This window comes from Marmota marmota, unplaced genomic scaffold (assembly GCF_001458135.2).
Source record: "Marmota marmota marmota unplaced genomic scaffold, marMar, whole genome shotgun sequence".
Classification (NCBI taxonomy): domain Eukaryota; kingdom Metazoa; phylum Chordata; class Mammalia; order Rodentia; family Sciuridae; genus Marmota; species Marmota marmota.
The window spans coordinates 35,490,597-35,509,801 of record NW_026000026.1 but is presented as its reverse complement, the minus strand read 5'-3'; the positions used below and the strand labels follow the sequence as shown (position 1 = coordinate 35,509,801).

The following is a 19,205-nucleotide window of genomic DNA, read 5'->3' as shown; positions in this document are numbered from 1 at the left end:
GCCGCGGGGCGATTTGCTGAATAAGCAGTTACCCTCCGTGCGACAAACCTCTCGCGTTTGAGTCCCCGTAGCCGATCCTCGTGCGATGGAAATCCTTCCTCCAGGTTCCGGAGCACCCCACTATTGCTGGAAATTCCTAACAAGATATCCTTTAGCCGTCCTGACTTGTCATACTCCCACACAGTGAAGCAGCACACGGGGGTAATGCACTCCCCTCGCCGCCATCTTCCCCGTCCTCCATGGACTATTCTTTATAATAGTACAAATATTGATGCAATCTAAAAAATTCATCAATAAATTAATAGTATAGGCATTTAATGGAATGCTATGTAGTCACTTAAAATGGCTATGTGGGCTAGGTGCCATAGCATACCTGGGCAATTTAGCAAGACCCTGTCTCAAAATAAAAAGTTCCAGGAATTCAGTTCAGTGATAGAGTGCCAGAAGGCTAAATTCCCCAGGAAAACACACACGCACACACACAGTTGTGGAATAGTCCCTTTAGAAGAATTAACAAAATTGGAAGACTCATGCTCTGGGATTTTGAAACTTACTACAAAGTTACAGTATCCAGGCAGTGTAGAACTGGCATAAAGACAGACATAGAAGTGGAATAGAGCAGAAATCCCAGGAATAAATCATCACATATATAGCCAGATGATTTTCAACAAGAGTACCAAGACCATTCCATGGGGAAAGGACAATCTTTTCAGCCATGTGCTAGGAAGACTGGATATCCACATACAAAATAATGAAGCTGGGCTCTTACCTGAAATGATATACAAAAATTAACTCAAAATGATCAAATACCTAAGTTAAATTCTATAGAATTTCTTATATTTTTAGAAGAAAAAATAAAGGGAAAGCTTTGTGACACTGGAGTCAGCAACAGTTTCTTAGATATATCATCAACAAATGAAGAAATAAATGAACTGGCTGTATCAAAATTAAAAACATGTGTGTACAACTACATTGTCAAGAGACTCAAAAAACAAACCACAGAATGGAAAAAAAAATATGTGCTAATCATATATCTAATAACAAAATTAATACACATAAAAAATAATTCCTATAAGAAACAACAACACAAAAACAAAACAATCCTACTGAAAATGAACAAAGGGGGCTGGGGATGTGGCTCAAGTGGTAGCATGCTCGCCTGGCATGCGTGCAGCCTGGGTTCGATCCTCAGCACCACATACACCACTCTTTAAAAAAAAAATGAACAAAGGACATAAATAGACATTTCTCCAAGGAAGATATACTTAATGACCAATGAGTACACGATTGTCAACATATAAGATGATAACATTACTAATTGTTAAGGAAATGTCAATCAAAACCACAATCAGGTATTGTTTCAAACAGATTAGAATGGTTATTATCAAACCAACTGAATATAAGTTCAGGCAGGGATGTAGAGAAAGTGGAAGCTCATGTATTGCTGGTGGGAATGTAAAATGGTATGGTTATTATGAAAAAAATATGGCAATACCTTAAAAAAAGATAACCAGGATTAGCATATGATCCAGCAATACCACTTGTAGGTATATATCCAAAAGAACTGAATTCAGGGACTTGAAAATATCATCTGTACAACAATATTTGTAGCAGCATCCACAACAGCCAAAAAGTGTAAATAATCCAAATGAACAAAATGTGGTATACACTGAATATATTATAATGAAATACTATTCAGCTTTAAAAGAAATGAAATCCTGATAAATGCTACAGTATGAACTTTGAAAACATGCTAAGTAGAATAAGCTAGACAAAACAACAACAAAAAAAAGATCAAATATTGTGATTCCACCTATGTGAGGTACCTAGACTAGTCAAATTCATGGATCCAGAAAGCAGAATGGTTGTTACTAGAGGCAGGGGGAGGGGAAAATGGAAAATTGCTATTTAATGAGCATCAAAATTTCAGTGTGGGATGATGAAAAAGTTCTGGAGATGGGTAATGGTGATGACAGATGATTGCACAACAATGTTCAAAGTATTTACTGCTACCAAAGTGTACACCAAAAAATTCCACCAGAAAACTTCTAGAATTAGTAAATGAATTTAGCAAAGTAGCAGGATACAAAATCAACACCTATAAATCAAAGGCATTTCTATGACAAATCCTCTGAAAAGAAAACAAGGAAAACTAACCCATTTACAATAGCATCAAAAAAATATTTGGGAATCAATCTAACAAAAGATGTGAAAGACCTCTACAATGAAAACTACAGAATGCTAAAGAAAGAATTAAAGAAGACCTTAGAAGATGGAAAGATCTTCCTAGTTCCTGGGTAGGCAGAATTAATATTGTCAAAATGACCATACTACCAAAAGCACTGTACAGATTTAATGCAATTCCAATCAAAATCCCAATGACATTTCTCATAGAAATAGAAAAAGAAGTCATGAAATTCATCTGGAAAAATAAGAGACCCAGAATAGCTAAAGCAATCCTTAGCAAGAAGAGTGCAGCAGGTGACATCACTATACCATCTTAAACTATACTACAGAGCAATAGTAACAAAACCAGCACTGTATTAGCACCAAAATAGACTTGTAGATCAATGGTACAGAATAGAGGACACAGAGACTAACCCATATAATTACAGTTATCTTATATTTGAAAAAGGTGCCAAAAACGTATATTGGAGAAAAGATAGCCTCTTCAACAAAAGGTGCTGAGAAACTGGAAATCCATATGCAACAAAATAAATTAAACCCCTATCTCTCACCATGAACAAAACTCAACTTAAAGTGGAACTAAACCAGAGACACTGCATCTATTAGAAGAAAAGTAGGCCTAAATCCCCATCATGTTGGAGTAGGACCCAACTTCCTTAATAAGACTCCTATAGTGTAAGAATTAAAACCAAGAATCAATAAATTCAAGCTAAAAAACTTCTTCTCAGCAAAAGAAACAATCAATGAGGTGAATAGAGAGCCTTCATCTTGAGAGCAAATTTTGACCACTCATATATCAGATAGAGCACTAATCTTTAGAATATATAAAGAACTCAAAAATCTTAACACCAAACAACCAAATAACCCAATCAATAAATGGGCCAAGGAACTGAACAGACACTTCTCAGAAGAAGATATACAACCAAACAACAAACATATGAAAAAAATGTTCAACATCTCTAGCAATTAGAGAAATGCAAATCAAAACTACTCTAAGATTTCATCTCATTTTAGTCAGAATGGCAGCTATTAAGAATACAAATAACAATAAGTGTTGGTGAGGATGTGGGGAAAAAGGCACACTCATACCTTGCTGGTGGGATTACAAACTGGTGCAACTAATCTGGAAAGCAGTATGGAGAATTCTTAGACTACTGGGAATGGAACCACCATTTGACCCAGCTATTCCACTCCTCAGTCTATTCCCAAAGAACTTAAAAGAAGCATACTACAGGGACACATCCACATCGATGTTCATAGCAGCACAATTCACAATAGCTAAACTGTGGAACCAACCCAAATGCCCCTCAGTAGATAAATGGATAAAGAAAATGTGGATGGAGCTGGAGAATATAATGCTAAGTGAAGTAAGTCAATCCCCCCAAAACAAATGCCGAATGATTCCTCTGATTTAAGGATGCTGATTCATAATATGCTATGGGTGGGGGGTGGGGAATGGGAGGATTAAATAAACTCTATTAGACAGGGCAAAGGGGAAAAGGGGAAGGAGGAGAAGGGAAAGCGAATAGGAAAGATGGTGGAATGCGATGGTCATCATTATCCTAAGTACATGTATGAAGACACAAAGGATGTGACTCTACTTTGTGCACAACCACAGATATGAAAAATTGTACTCTGTATGTGTAATAGGAATTGTAATGCATTCTGTTGTCATATAACAAATTAAAATTTTAAAAAATGGTTAAAATAGTAAATTTTATGTTAAGTATATTTTATCAAAAAATTAAAAGCTTTAAAATAGTGATATATATATAAAATGACTTTTATATTAGATGGGAAAGATAGGTTTCAAAATTGTGTACATGGTAAGATTACTTTTTTGTTTAAAAATAAACAAACATCTTCCCTACATGAGCTCAAGAAAGGCTCTCATTTTCTCTTGGGGGCAAGAACTGTGATCCCTATCTGTGAGAGAGGCTGAGAAACTGAGTGTTTAACTTTGACTCAGCACTCAAAGAATACAAGGGAAGGGCTGGTTGAGAATCGGTAATGACTAAGCCAACTATATATAGTATTTCTAATACCAGAGATGGAGGTCTTGAAATCTTGCTCTATTCCTCTCCCTTTTGATGATTTAGAAAGTGAGACCAACCAGGTCTGCTGGGGTACAAAGCATGAAAACTCTTATGCTTTTCTCAAGACTTACACTACTGCTAAGTGACAAACCAGACAGCATTATTCAATTCAACACTGTTTGGAATGAAAATCCCATTTAAGGGTTTCAGTTTGGGTAACGTTAATCTGCCCACCTACTTGTCCTCTACACTGGGGCAAAACACCTTGGATCAAGAAAGCCTTCAGAGAGAGTATTTAACATGTTTGTCCTAAAGAGGTATTATATTAGCTTAGTTGGCTCACAGCAGTCCAGGCACTATCCTCTGAGAACTAAGCTAGACTGACCGCATTTGCATGAGAAAGAATGGTATGAAATATGACTTAAAGTAAAAAAAAAAAAATTAGAAATCCAACATTGACAGAGAAGGAAGAACTCTGGGATGGAAGTCAGAAGAGAGAGTGTGGGTTCAGGTTCTACCACTGATCACCCTCGAATTCATTCATGTCATGGCATCTGTGTATCAGGCGGGCCAAGCACTGGAGGGAGGGGGTTGGGCGGTGATGATGCTAAGTAAATGATAGGATATTTTACTTGGACAAGCTGTTTATAGTTTTATAGTCTCTGAGCGTTTTCCACTTGTAACTCAAAAGATATTACTGCTAATAGGACATATGACCGAGAACTCACCTTTGGTGCCGTTCATGTTTTGGGGCTGATAATTCCTTCTTTAGTCTAGGGCTGCCTGTGCATTGTAGAATGTATAGTGTCATTCCTGGCCTCTACCCTTTACATGCTAATAGCACCCCACCTCTTCCAGTTATGACAGCTGAAACTACAGACATTACCAAATGTCCTCTGGGGACTGCCCATTTGAGAACCTTTGAAATTGGGTGACATATATAAAAACATTTTTAAAAAAGCATTAAGCTCTGGATAAATTTAAGTCAGTATTAATGTAAATCCATTTGCAAGATTACTTGTCAAAAAAAAAACTTTAAAAATTTTGTTTCCTTAGGAATGTTTTATTTGCTATTTTTATATATTTTGCCTACCATTAAAAGTCCTTGAGGGCTTTTTGGTTAATTTTCTTTACCCAAACAAAAGTATCTTCATTACAACATACTTTTCAAATGTATCATTATACTAACATGACTGTCAGAGTCAAATATAATTGCCGTCTCTACAAAGCAAAAATTTTATTTTCTTTATCCCAAATCAAAGTGCTCTGTGCCTACCTTTTAAGGACAAGGGACTGGATCTTGTGAATTCTGTATTTGATGGCCTGTGCTGTTTATGAACTTCCAAGTACTCCTTAACTCTTGAAAGAATGGTTTCTTTTAACAGCAAACAGACTTCCTAAGATAAATAAAAAATTGGATATAATTTTCTAATTTAATGCAATGCAAAAAAGCTAACAATATACACATTAAAATGCTGAACATTTCCTTCTGCTTGCTTTTTAATTTAGCTATGAATATTGAAAGAAATGTTATAGGAGTGGTGGATATTATTGCAGACTTAAACATGCTACCAAAGTTTGTTTAAAACCATAATCCTGGTTTATAATCTCAAAAATTACTTATTTCTCTCTGCTTCAATTTCACAAATCAAAAACAAAGACAAAAAGGCTTATTACTTCAGTTTAAAAATCAGGGTGATGTGGTGATAAAATTGGTGAGATGAAGTATGCTTTCAAATAAATATCAGTCAGTTATTAATGATGAATAGAAGAAACAATGGAGCCAATACTGCTGGCAACAAGGGCCCCAGGGACATGCCCACTGTGGCCAGGCAGGAGAGTGTAGACAGGGAAGGAGTCAGGAGTAAGAACATATTCACATATTGTTGGTGCAAAAGTCATAGAGTCCCAGACCACAGCTCAGGCAATAGGAGGCAGCCACCATGGTTCTACCACACTACAGTTATATCTATAAGCATAGCATTCCCAGATATTCTAACATATTTGGGAAGAGCCAGAAACAGTGACTTTAACATAGAAAAGTTTCCTGTTTTCAAACTCATTTCAATTTTTTTTTAATGTAAACACCTTATTCATTAGGTTCTGGCTTCAAGTTTAGAAATCTACTGAAGAGAGTTAGTTGAGCACTGGATTAAACAGAACTGGAAATAGTAATTTGATTTTCTTCCATATTCATGCTACTAATATCACATATAACCATTTGCTTTTGTTAAACTGTACAATATTTATCTATTGATGAAAATAATTTAACTTCTCTTATTTCTATAAAGTACATTAAATTTAGTAAGTAACAATAACAGAGGAATTTAATTAAATTTCAGCATGCCATAAACACAACCCAATTTCTAGCTATTGGTTTGTATATTGGAAGACATTCAGTGTAGTCCTGCACTACTAGGATAATGTACTGTAGTGCAGGGAAAGAGAGGAAAACTATACATAAAAATGATGCCTAAGTACTGATAAATCCTGGTTCAATTCCCAAAGACGCTACAGCAGGCTCAGAGTTGCAGAGGTTACCTCAAACCTGTTTCACTGGTTTCTTACAATGCCATCTCTGAGAATCTTCATAAATTAAAAACATTAACAAATTTCAAGCTGCTCTGAAAAGCAACCATAGCAAAACTTTTCCTTTATTGCAAATGCCTATATCCTTTAGACAGTATATAAAACCCTTGACTTAACTAACAAATAGAAGTTTCTAGATAAAATACAAACACTGGTCTCCTCTCTCCTGCTTTTTATTTAGCAGCCCAAAGATGCAGTGCTTTGTGGATAGAGAGATATCCATTTACAGTTGAGTGTTTTGGCATTGTTCACACAACAGAAAAGCAGCCTTGCCTTGTACTGTTGTTTTAACAATTAAAGAATTTTACTTCACATGCAGGGTTCAACTATGACTGAGCTAGAAAATATGTGAAAGACATACATGGAAACAAGGATTGTTAAAATTTGGCCATAAATACCCTATAAGGCTAGAACTAAAAATAGTATGAAAAAATAGAGCATAGGCCTATACACATAAAGTTTCTCCTTATAGTTCCAAAGCTGTCCTTTGTGAATCAGGTTTCACAAATGGAAGGACAACCGTGTGCAATGTGGTCACAATACCTAGTTAACTGACCATGCTGCACTTACAGAAGCATTCTCTGCTGAATCAGAACAATGCATGAAAAGAAAAACTGCCAACAATATGACATTTTAGGGGCAGAAGAAAAGACCAAGTTAAAATCAATAAGGAACCAGGAGAAACATAAGGCTTCTCTAGGGGCTTTACATTTGCTTCCTCGAGTTTACAAATGGAAGTGTTTTAGTTTGACTGTTTGGGTACAAAGACTACTTGTGCTGGACTCAAAATAAATATATGTTTAATACATATAATTAAACTTCTTTTCTTAGACTTTCACTGTAGAAAGTAGCTGTTAAATGCACTCAAACTGGTTGCCCATGAAATCCCAACTGTGAGATAGTCTAATGATAAAAATGATGAAAGCACTAATAGGGCAAAGTCATGATTCGTCAATTAGCTCTTCTCCTTTCTTAAACACACAAATTATCCAGAAGCAATTTTAATGTTGGTGAACATGTGTTATAAAGGTACAACTTAAAAGTAGCAGCAGTCAGACATGTACTTTGATGTGAGAGAAAAGCTCAGCTTGCTGGCATGATCTCCCTTGCAGCTGCCACTGCAGCATTGCTCTGCAGGTCCTGTTGTGCACTGCACAACTTTGCAAAGTCATGCTTGGCTGCCCTGAACTAGGTACTAGTTGGAGCAATGCACCTGCATGTGGCACCTTGAAGAAACCTCACACTTGGCCTGGGAGGTGACTCACATACCCCTGGCTTTGAAACATTCCATATCAACTATCTCGTGGGCAAAAAATGATTAAGTATCAACATGAAAGGTCTAAGGCCAAAGAGGTAAAGCTGAGAGAGAATGCAGGAAAATCTGGGCCTGGAATAGTGGAATCTAGGACACTATTTTATTAATTAAGCCAGAAGCTTTCCAGTTAAAGTCCCTTTAGGTGAAGTATTAGTCACTTTAGGGAAATTAATTTTTTAACAATTAAAGAATTTTACTTCACATGTTAAATCATGTAGACTGCTAGTAAGCTAAAGCTTGGAATTATGTGAAGGTGGGTGGCAGTAAATGTTGGCCTGCTCGATATTAAGTTTTGAAGAGGACAGTCCATGGTTAATTAATTATCTGAATGATAAATTTCATCCTACTGAACCTTGTACCTTTCTTCTCACATCTTTAGATCACCATATATCCTTTGCAAATGACAGCAAAGTCCTGATGGTATTATCCTTTGACTGAAAATGTATAATCCTATAATTTTGGAGGAGGGAAAGCTTTAGTGATTTCTTAAAGTTGGCTAAAACAGTTATGAAAGGAAAACTTTTTTAAATTTTAAGCAACTATTACCAGTTTTTTCATATAATATTGCCTTTTAATAAAACTTACTTTTATTTCTAGCTCTAAAAATTGACAAATGAATATCATGGAAAAAACAAAGTACAATGGTACTTTGAAAATTATATTAAAGTCACTACCTCTGCTCTTTGGTAAGCAAAGGTCTGGAGAAGGAAGCAAAGTATGTGATAACTAAATGCACCTTCTAACCCTCCACCATAGGAACATGGAGGGGGAGGACCCTACAGTAAGTTAGAACAGAGAGGTGACTTAGGCAGTGTCTGGTCAAACCTCTTCATTTGCAGATGAGGAGGCTGAAGCATGAAGAGGTCAAACATCATATAGTGGATTCCTGATAACAAACAGGATTAGGATACTATCCTCTGCTCAGGTGGAAATTTGAGTATAACTTCCAACTTCCCCAAATTTAATTACTAATAACCTACTAGTGACTGGAAGCTTCACAATGACATAAAACAGTCAACACAAATTTTATACAGTGTATGTATTATACGTGGTGAAAAATTCTGGAAAACCCCAGGAAATCACTTCGTATTAGGGACAGGCAATTTATTAGAAAAACAAATTGTTCATGTGGAGACCACCACCTCACACAGTATTCTCAGCAGATATAATACCTGTACTCACTGGAATGGCAGTTTGTGAGATGCAATAGCACAGAACGCACCACAGTTAACCTTGTACAGTTGTGAATTAAAACTGCACTTTTACAACTGCTTTCATCTCTCTCAACTGCAAATGGTGCCAGGTATGGTCTGTATTTGTGTGTTTGACCTCTGCTAAAACTTAACTTTTTATAATAGATTTGTATATATTTTATGGTGGTAAATAATAAAATAGACTATTGTCTTACATTTATTTCATGTGTTCATGACACAACTTTTTCTTAATTTTTTTCAATATTCCAAGGCTACAGAGTTTGTCTGATAGTTTTTTTAAACTGTCATAAATCTCCAAAAGTAAATTCCACATGAAGTAGACCTGTGCAGTTTGAACATGTGTTGTTTCAGGGTCAATTACATGTCCATACTTGACTATTTGCTTTACTGACTGACCAACAGGAGAGAAGGGAGAAATATCTCCTCCCTTGTGAAAAGCTCAAGACAATGAAAGGCTGGTAGAAGATAAAAGATGGGGTTTAAGATGAGTGTGAAAGACCAGCCTTGAGTTAACCACCATGCCTATTGCAGGTTCCCAATCATCTGGAATAGTTTCCCCTTCTCCTTTTCCTCTTCTTCCTCCTTTTACCAACTCCATTTCCTCATCCTCTTCCTCCCCTTTCTCCTCTTATTTTTTTTTTTAATATAGAGAACTCTTCTCCCCAAAACAAAGAGGTGTACAATTTTTGGTTTAAATAATAGAATTAAGAATGGGGATACAGCTCATATAGAGTGTAAGCACAAGGCCCTGGGTTTGATCTCCAATACTGCAAAAGACAAATTAAAATAATAAGAATAGCACATGAAGTGTATGGACTTCTGAAGGTAGGGAAAAGCTAACTATGTATGTTTCTGTTAATGAGGATCCAAGCATTATTTTTTTTTAAGTGTTAAACACTGCTCAACTTTTTTTTTCCCCTCACAAATGAAAATGAAAGTTGAAGAGAGCTGATATCTCTTCTAGTAGCTGGAGTTACTTAGGGATAATTGCATTTAAATAATAAAAATGTTGCTATACCTCTTTCTTCTGTTCAGAAAACCAGCTGGTATCTTTGTTTGAACCTTGTGGCGATATATGAAGATCCACCAGTACAGCAAAATTCCCACACTGAAAGACATTAATGGCAAAGTCAATGTCTGTGCAGCTCATGACCAACAATGAAAGAGAATCTCACAAATTCCTATGTGGTTGCTCATTATGAAATGGTAACCAAGTAAACTAATGGACAGAAATCTTAATATGGGACAGGGCCATAGGTCATAACCTATTATTTTTTCTTCAGTTTAAAATTTATAGTGGAAATGCTACAAAGAACTACAAGGTTGGTCAGGACAGATATGACAAAATACCTATCTTTGGACCACACCCTGAAAGGGGATGCCCAGTGTTAGTTGGCAGACTATCAAACATTGAGGAAGTTAAATAGGTTAGTACTAGGTAGGCTTCAGGAAAGAATGATTCTGTGCAAGGCCGGGGAATTCTTCCTTCTACTAGGAAAGAAGAGACATAAAGGATTGGCTGGGACAGACATCTTAGGATAGAAACAGAAAAGTGGAAGAATGAAAAGGAAAGAAAGAAAGTAGGTAGTTGACGTCAATTATCAAAATTAAAGACTGTTTCATTAAAACATGCTATAAACTATGTAAGCCTGGCCTCTAATTCCACTAACTAGTACTATATAGCACTTTTGGGAAAAAAGAAATTCTCTATCTGCACTGTTCATCAGCATAGCCAGTAGCCATATGTGGCTAGTGGGCGCTCACAATGTGGCTGTTAGGATTGAAAAGCTGAATTTCAACTTAATTAAAATCACCGCATGTGGCTACTGCTTTGTCCTGGATGGCACACCTATAGGTCCCATGAAAAGTTGGAGCCTTTTAAGTCCTTGCCCCTTGTGAGTAATTTCTGAGAGTCACAAGGTAATTGTGAACAAATTAATCTGAAAAGGAATAGACAACCAAGGCCGTAGGCTGGGCATGTCTAAGATACCTAGAGGTTTGGTTTACAAACCACAGGGCAAAGTCATTTTTGCACTTTTCTGGCTAAACAGCTTCCTCCCCTTAATTCTGTACTATAGTTCCATGGAATTAGGATCTAAAAAGCACTAAATATTGAAAGAAAAACTGTTAAATTGGACACTGTCAAATTAAAAGCCTGTGCTCATAAAAAAATTAGTGAAAATGAGTATGTAAGCCTCACACTAGAAAAAATGTATTGATATATACATATATCTGACATAAAAACTGGTATCCAAAACATGTAAAGAAGTCCTACACATTAATATTAAAAAAAATGAGTATCTCAAGCCTGAAAAGATACTTCATAAATAAGATAAATGAATGGTAATAAGTACCTGAAAAAAGAATTGAACAGTATTAATTACCCAGCAAAGGCAAATTAAAACCACCAAGAGAGACACCTATAGCACTCATCAGAATGACTAAAGTTAAAAATACTGGCACAAAACCAAATGTTGGGAAGGACATAGAGCAACCCAAACTCTTACACATTGCTAGTGGAAACATAAATTGTTCAGCCAGTTTGGCAAATCATTTGCAGTTTCCTGTAGCTAAATTTATATTTATTAACTGACTAAATCAACAATTCCACCCCAGGTATTTATCCAAGGGACAAGAAGCTTATGTGCATACAAAGATACAAAGGCAAATGGTCATGGAGGTTTTTAACACATGATAACTAAAACTAAAGACAGCCTAAAAGCCTATCAACAAAATAAACACTTTGGTATTGACACAATGGAATGCTGCTCACCAAACTATTGATACCTTCAACATGGATTCATCTTTAAAATACTGCATTAAGCAAAAGAATACATATTGTGTAATTACATTTATATAAAATTCTACACAGCAAAACCAACGTAAGATCAAAGCCATGGGAACGATGACTGTTCAGAGAGGAACTGGCTTAGAAATTGCACAAAGGAACTTTGGTGATGAGAATATTCTTTGTCTTGATAGTCCATCTTAGGTGTACACTTAAAATCAGTTCCTTTCACTGTATGTAATTTATATTTTTAACAAATTTTTAAACAGGTGTAAAGTGCATCTGTATTTGATGGCAGTTATTTAAAATATAGGTATTGTGATGCTGAAAATGGGGTATTTGGTCTCTTAAGATACTGAACAGTACTGTGGCCCACTGAACTGCACAGTTTAGTGTCTTGCAACCTCTGTTTTATTTTAACGAAAGAGAACTGAATAGAATATTAGAATGCAATAAAAAATAACGATTTGTCATATGGTAAGGTTGAGGATTATTTTATGAAACCTAAGTATTTGTGTATGGAGTTATGATGGAAAGCCTATTTCTTAATTTGGTCAAAAATGTTTGAAAATCATACTCAAGTGCACAGATAAAATTTCTCCTCAACCATTGATTACAGACAGATTTAACCTTTAAGGAGTATGCTGCCACCAGGTGGAGGTCACAAGCCACAACTACATGATCTTAGCCAGGGGACATTAACTTTTTATGTGCCATGGACCTCTTTAGACAACTGTGAAGTAGATGAAACTTGCTCAGAATGTTTTTTAAATGCAGGAAACATAATACATAGGGTTAAAAAGAAAACCAATTACACTTACAGTTACCAAAATTTGTAACACAAATTTGTGATTCAGTAATGTTTATACATGTTGTAGGACCTGGGTCTGGATTTAGTGGCTACTCTAAACTTGAAAGTAGTAAAGAGCATAAGTGTTACATTGAGATTTCTACAACAAGTATAATATGAAAAGAGCTGTAATTTCTAATGATGATAAATGTTGTTAATACCATTGTGTTTTCCATTCCACATTCATAATAAGAGGAAACCTATATTTACTAGAACTTGGTCAAAATAAAGATAACTTTTTAACCCATTTGCATTCACTGAAACTCTGAATTCTATCATGGGCCCACTGAGGTTCTAGTGATTATGGAATAAAAGATAAAAGTCCCTCCAGAGCAATAAGATGTGCCTCACACACATTTTATTAGGGTTTCACATAGCTGATCTTGTCTGTACCTGTACCTGATTCTTGTTTAAATCGAGGTCTCTGCTCCTACCTCATGCACAAAAACAATTCTTAAAGTTGGAGAAAAAAAAGTGAGGCTTGGAAAATAAGTTGTACTGATAGCATCATAGTTACCTTCTAAAAAGAATTAAACAGTATAGTCTGATTTGGTATTTTTCTCACTGCTTCATGACTTTGATCACAAATAACCTGGTGTAATTTGATTATAAATGGACTAATGCAAATGTTGGTCTCTCTTTTTTTGGGGGGAAGGGGGATACCAGGGTTTGAACTCAGGAGCACTGGATCACTGAGCCACATCCCCAGCCTCCCCCACTTTTAGTATTTTATTTAGAGACAGGGTCTCACCGAGTTGCTTAGTGCTTTGCTAAATTGCTGAGCGCTGGCTTTGAACTCATGATCCTCCTGCTTAAGCCTCCCAAGCCACTGGGATTACAGGTGTGCTTGGCTCTCTTTTTAAATAAATCATTCAATCTTACTCTAGTGATCAATATTTCCTGGGTTTTTGGAAGACTTCACCACCACCACTAGGCAAGCATCCCCTCTCCACAGTGGGCTCTCCCTGTGCAGCTAGCAGTCCTGAGTTCTACAGCATGAGTTCACTCAAACTCCCACAGTAATAAGAGGTATTGCCCTTTTTGGGAGGATGGGGGGGGGGTACAGGGGATTGATTTCAGGGGTAATTGGCCACTGAGCCATATCTCCAGCCCCATTTTGTATTTTATTTGGAGACAGGGTCTCACAGAGCTGCTTAGCATTTCATTGTTGCTGAGGCTGGCTTTGAACTTGCAATCCTCCTGTCTCAGCCTACTGAGCCACTGGGATTACAGGCATACACCACCGAGCCCAGCTTGCCCTCTCTAAAGTTCCCTACTCCCAAAGCTTTGCTTCTTATCTCCCATGAGTCAATAGAAGTAGAGGGGGGAAAACTGTTACCACAGCCCGGCTTCTCCTCCTCCTTAATTAGAAAGAGAGCATTTCTACTCTCAGAAGATAAACTCTCCAGCTCTTTTCTGAGAGAAGCAACACAGTGAACCAGGCCAGAGTGGGTCATTTTACACAGGCCAAGTTAACTCTCTGACAGCCCAAAGGCTACTAGTAACAGCTTTGTGTTCCATGCACTTGGCTGTACTATGCAACCACAGGCCAGGATCTGGTCTAGCTTCTACTCCCACTTCACCTGGAGGTTTCAGCCACAGCCCGGGAGACACCCTTAATTCCCCTCTCCCTAGCCCTCCAGATTGGCCGCCACATCTTGTCTGTTGATTTTATCTTTAAAGCATTCTAAAACCTATTTCTCCTCTCTCTCTCTCCACTGCTCACATCATTTCCTACTTTGAAAATTAGAGCCACATCTAGTGGTGTCCTAGATGAACCTTCCAGGTCAGTATCAGGGCAATCTGTCATACAGAAGTCTGATCCTCAGTGAAAGCAACTATTACTGCAGCTCAGAGCACAAGTCAAGCTCCCACCTCCCCACTAACTCCCACTACTCTTCAACAGACATCTGAATTTTTCACCCTTTGCTTAGAATGTGCCTTAATGTCCCCATGCTTGGTAGACTCCTTCTATATATTCTAAAAGTCTAGATATTCTCAAAGTAGAAATATGGCTAGCTCCATGAAGCTTTTCTGAATAATTTTTCTCTATCTCCTTTGAACTGAACACCTTCTTCAGGTGCTTATGAATATCTGCATTAAATGACTAGTCCATGAAGTGGCCTCCCTTGCAAGACTGTAAGCTACAGTGGGGATGCCATCCACATGTCTGTATTCCTAGTGAATAACACAGTAGCAGCTCACAGAACATACTTCTATTTAAAAGAAAGAACAAATGAACAAATGGCAGAATGAGTTAGCTCTGAGTTTCAGGCTAATCACCTACCTCCCTATCTGCAAAGTGAGGACTCTAAAGCCCTTTCTGGGAACAAGCCCATCCTAATCAGCACAGGAGACTGAAGCATTGTAGCAACTTCCTCTCTCCTTATTCTGGAGTGGCAACAACTATGTTATCACCAATGACAACCAGTCATTTTTCAAATTTTGAAAAATTGGAATACAAGGATCCTGGGATTATCTCATTGTAAATTTACTTCCAACCAAGCATGCTGGTTATTTTTCCTATGTCCTTCCTAGGAATGTCAGTGCTGCAATCTACCTTGCCCTATTTCCAAGTCTTCTAAATTTACATCATGTATAACACAAAGGTGAAAATGTTAATGTACTTCACATGCAGTGGTGGTTTTAGAGCAGGTTGGAGGCTGAGAGATATGGAAGAGATCCCCACATTCTCTATTAACTCATTCATTAAACACATTCTGAGTTTATAGGGGCGCCAGGCCCTGAAAAAGGAGGGGCAGCAACAGGCTACTGTAGCTAAAGACCATGGCACACACCCCAAAACCAGAGGTAGCTGAGAGAGACGACCCTGCCTGAGAGAGGCCAGGGAAGAAGAGATGATATCTCAGTGAAGTCCTAAGGGACAGGGAAAGCTGCAGAGACAGAAAAACTGCACCACTCAGGGAAAGAGGTCTAACTGGCTTGGCATGTGCTGGGAATGGTAAAGAGTCTCATACTGCAGAAATATAGGACAATGTCAGCAAATGAGGCTAACAGGGCAGGAAGCCTAGGTGACAGGTGTGCATGAGAGCTCTCTCAGGCAGTGGAAAATCACCAGAGCCAGGCAGATAAGTTCAAAGCCACTACAAGAACCCAAACAAGAGAAAATAGAAGGTGATCCTGAGAGGAAGAGGAAGGGACAGAGTAAAAGAACAGAAACGAGAGGATGTGGTTGGGTATGAAGGGAAGGAAGAACAAGGGTGAGACTCTCAAGATACATGAGCAGTTTTGACTATACCTGTGGGGCCAGCTGCAGGTGGTCTGTACATATGGGTCTCCTGCTGAAATGCAACACAAATTAACATGGGAATTTTACCCAAAGGACTCAAAGTCAGCATACTAAGTAACATGGCCACATCAATGTCTATAGCAGCTCAATAGCTAAGCTATGGAACTAAGGTGCCCTTCAATAGATGAATGGATAAAGAAAATGTAGTATATACACACAAAGGAATATTACTTGACCTTAAAGAAGAATGAAATTATGGCATTTGCCAGTAAATCAATGGAACTGGAGACTGTCATGCTAAGTGAAATACAATGCCAAAAAAACAAAGGTCAAATGTTATATGTGGATGCTAACACATAATAAGGGTGGGTAGGTGGGGAGGAGTTGATTGGATTAGACAAAGAGGAATAAAGGGGGGCGATGGGAGTACGAAAGACATTAGAATGAATCAGACATAACTTTCCTATGTTCATATATGAATACATGATCAGTGAAACTCCACATCATGTTCAAATACAAGAATGGGATCCTAATTAGAGTAAGTTATACTCCACATATGTATAATATGTCAAAGTACATTCTACTGTCATATATATCTAAAAAGAACAAATAAATTTTTAAAAAGGCATTTTATACCCATGTGACATTAAGGTTTGAAGGTATCTTCAAGAAACAAGGCAAAGATTAAAAATGGGAAATATAAGTGAGAAAAACAAGAATAAATATGTACAATGAAGTCAATGTCAAATCTGTACAAAGACTAAGTCTTTGTAGCAGTTGACACTGAGTTTTCTAGCAGCCAAAGGTAAAAAATGAAAGGTCAATCAGAGTCTGTAAGATGAGAAGGAATTGGTGTGAGGCAGCTTAATTCTTGATACTAAATCCAAAAAGATGTTTCTCCTGAAGCTTTTCATGAAATATGTGGCCATATCCTTTCTGGAGTATCAATTTTATTAAAAGGTTGAATATTGAATATTATCACATTAAAGCAAACTGTGTACATCTTACAGCATGAAATTTTTTTTTAAATAATGTGACTTTTAAGGGAAAAAACCCCTCAGTTTTCTAGTACCACTTACAGAAGAGCTATGTTCTAGGCCTTATGCTAAGGCAGAGACAGGTGGGCTGGGGAGCTCTCAATTTAGTGTTCAATTTAATTCTTACTACTGGCCTATTAAGGAGAAAAACTAGTAACCTCATTCTATAGATAGGAAAGTAGAATTGAAAAATGTAACAACTAGTTAAGATTACACAGACAAATGACTGAATGACCAGGAGTGAAATCCAGACCTGTGGCACTCCAAAGTTCATTGCCATATATCTCTTGGAAGAAATTTTCCTGCTGAGGAAGGCCTCCAAAGACACACTTACAGATCCCATGTAAATGTACATTTAAGGCTGTCTAGCTTGGAATCCACTTCCTTTTAATTTGGAACTGGCCCCCTACACCCTCTAGGGTGAGCAATGGCAGACATGTCTGCTCTATGGAACCCCATTCCTTCACATATAGTGACTAAAACAAGCATTCTGAATGGGGTCACTCTCTTCCATGGCAGCTTGATTTCACGCTTGAATGGAGGCACCAAATCAAGAGCTCTGATACTAAACTGCCACTGTGGGGTACCATAATGTAAAAAAAGTGTGATGGAACAGTCAAAGTCCCACTGCAGAGAGACTAGGGTGGGAGGGGTTATCAGGGAAAAGGAAAGATGGGAAGGGGAAAGGAAAAATGCAGCAGAGGATGACAGCAATAAACCATGCTGAAGTTAAGGTAGAGTTGTTGGGGTCAGAAGAGAGGTCTCCTGACATTAAAACAAAAGCTAATGAAAAGCCAGTGCAAATATGTTGTCAATTTAACCCCCTTGGTCTGTTCCTTATGTAAAATATTGGTCCAAGAAACCTGAAGTTGACATTCATGAAAAGAAATCAGCATACCTTTTGGTGGGCATGTCCAATAATCTAACAGATGTTCAGGTCAGGAGATGGAAGAAAAGTCATTCTGATGGAATATATTATATCCTGAGTCTACATGTAAGAACTTACTAATGGTGAACAAGTTGACAATAACAATAATTAAGATTCATTGAGCATTAATTGTGTGCCAGATTATGTGCCAAGCTCTTTCTGAACATTATTGCATTTAATTTTCCTGACAACCCAGAGAGGCAGAAACGATTACCACTCAGTGTTCTGGAAACATGGAGAAACTTGAGTACTCTCTTTTAGAAGATCCCTGGTGATCATGGCTGGGTTTTGTTTGATGTGGTGCCTTGCCAACCTGGCAGTACTTGTCAGGTCAGGTACAAGAAACACACCATAATCTTAGTAACAGAATTAGACACAGCCTGAATTTCAGATCACAGCACACAAGGAGGCTTGAAGAAAGCCGTCTGATGACAAATGGAGAATGGCTTGGCAGAGGAAATCCAAATACAGAATTTACTGTGATGGTGCCGCAGTTTAGGAGGGGTTATACCTCTCTTCTCAGGGTGTCAGTCTCCCTATGTGTAAAACCAGTGGACCTAAGCAGACTGCCTTCAAGAATCTTTCCACTTTAAGATCCTGTGCTCAGGCTGTTTTGGTTTGCTACCACGTACTTGGATTTTACTGCCCACCAAAGGTCTGTGCTCCTGTAAAGGACTCAACTAAGTCATATTGACTCTAGCACCTCTCCTGTCAAAGGAAGGTGTACATCTTACAGCATGAAATCAGTCCACCATGGGTCATGCAAGCACAGCAGTAAAATCCACACATCCTGCTATGTTGACCTCTATGGGTATGATTTTGTCTTGATAACCAATGATGGAAAAAAGGCAGCCACATGGCTAAAAATCATGGTATGAACCTTAGGAAATGGACACACTTAGTGGGGTTGTCTAAGGCAAAACTCTTGTAAAACAACAATCTTCTTTTCCCTAAAACATTGCACAACTCCCTCAGGTAGGATTAAGCTCTTTGGTGCTGCAAAAGCACTTT

The 19,205-nt window shown here is 37.6% G+C and overlaps 1 protein-coding gene across 4 annotated transcripts in view; it reads right to left on the bottom strand.

Annotated features, from left to right (window-relative positions):
• LOC107145623 (SLX4 interacting protein) overlaps positions 1-19,205 on the bottom strand; it is a 196,093-nt gene that overhangs the window by 58,513 nt on the left and 118,375 nt on the right. For all 4 annotated transcript variants that reach the window (XM_048811316.1, XM_048811315.1, XM_048811317.1 and 1 more), the window contains 2 exons: positions 10,360-10,449; positions 5,500-5,620 (listed from right to left, as the gene is read on the bottom strand). In XM_048811316.1, coding sequence (XP_048667273.1) covers positions 5,500-5,620; positions 10,360-10,449 — 211 coding nt within the window. The remainder of the gene's footprint in view (positions 1-5,499; positions 5,621-10,359; positions 10,450-19,205) is intronic.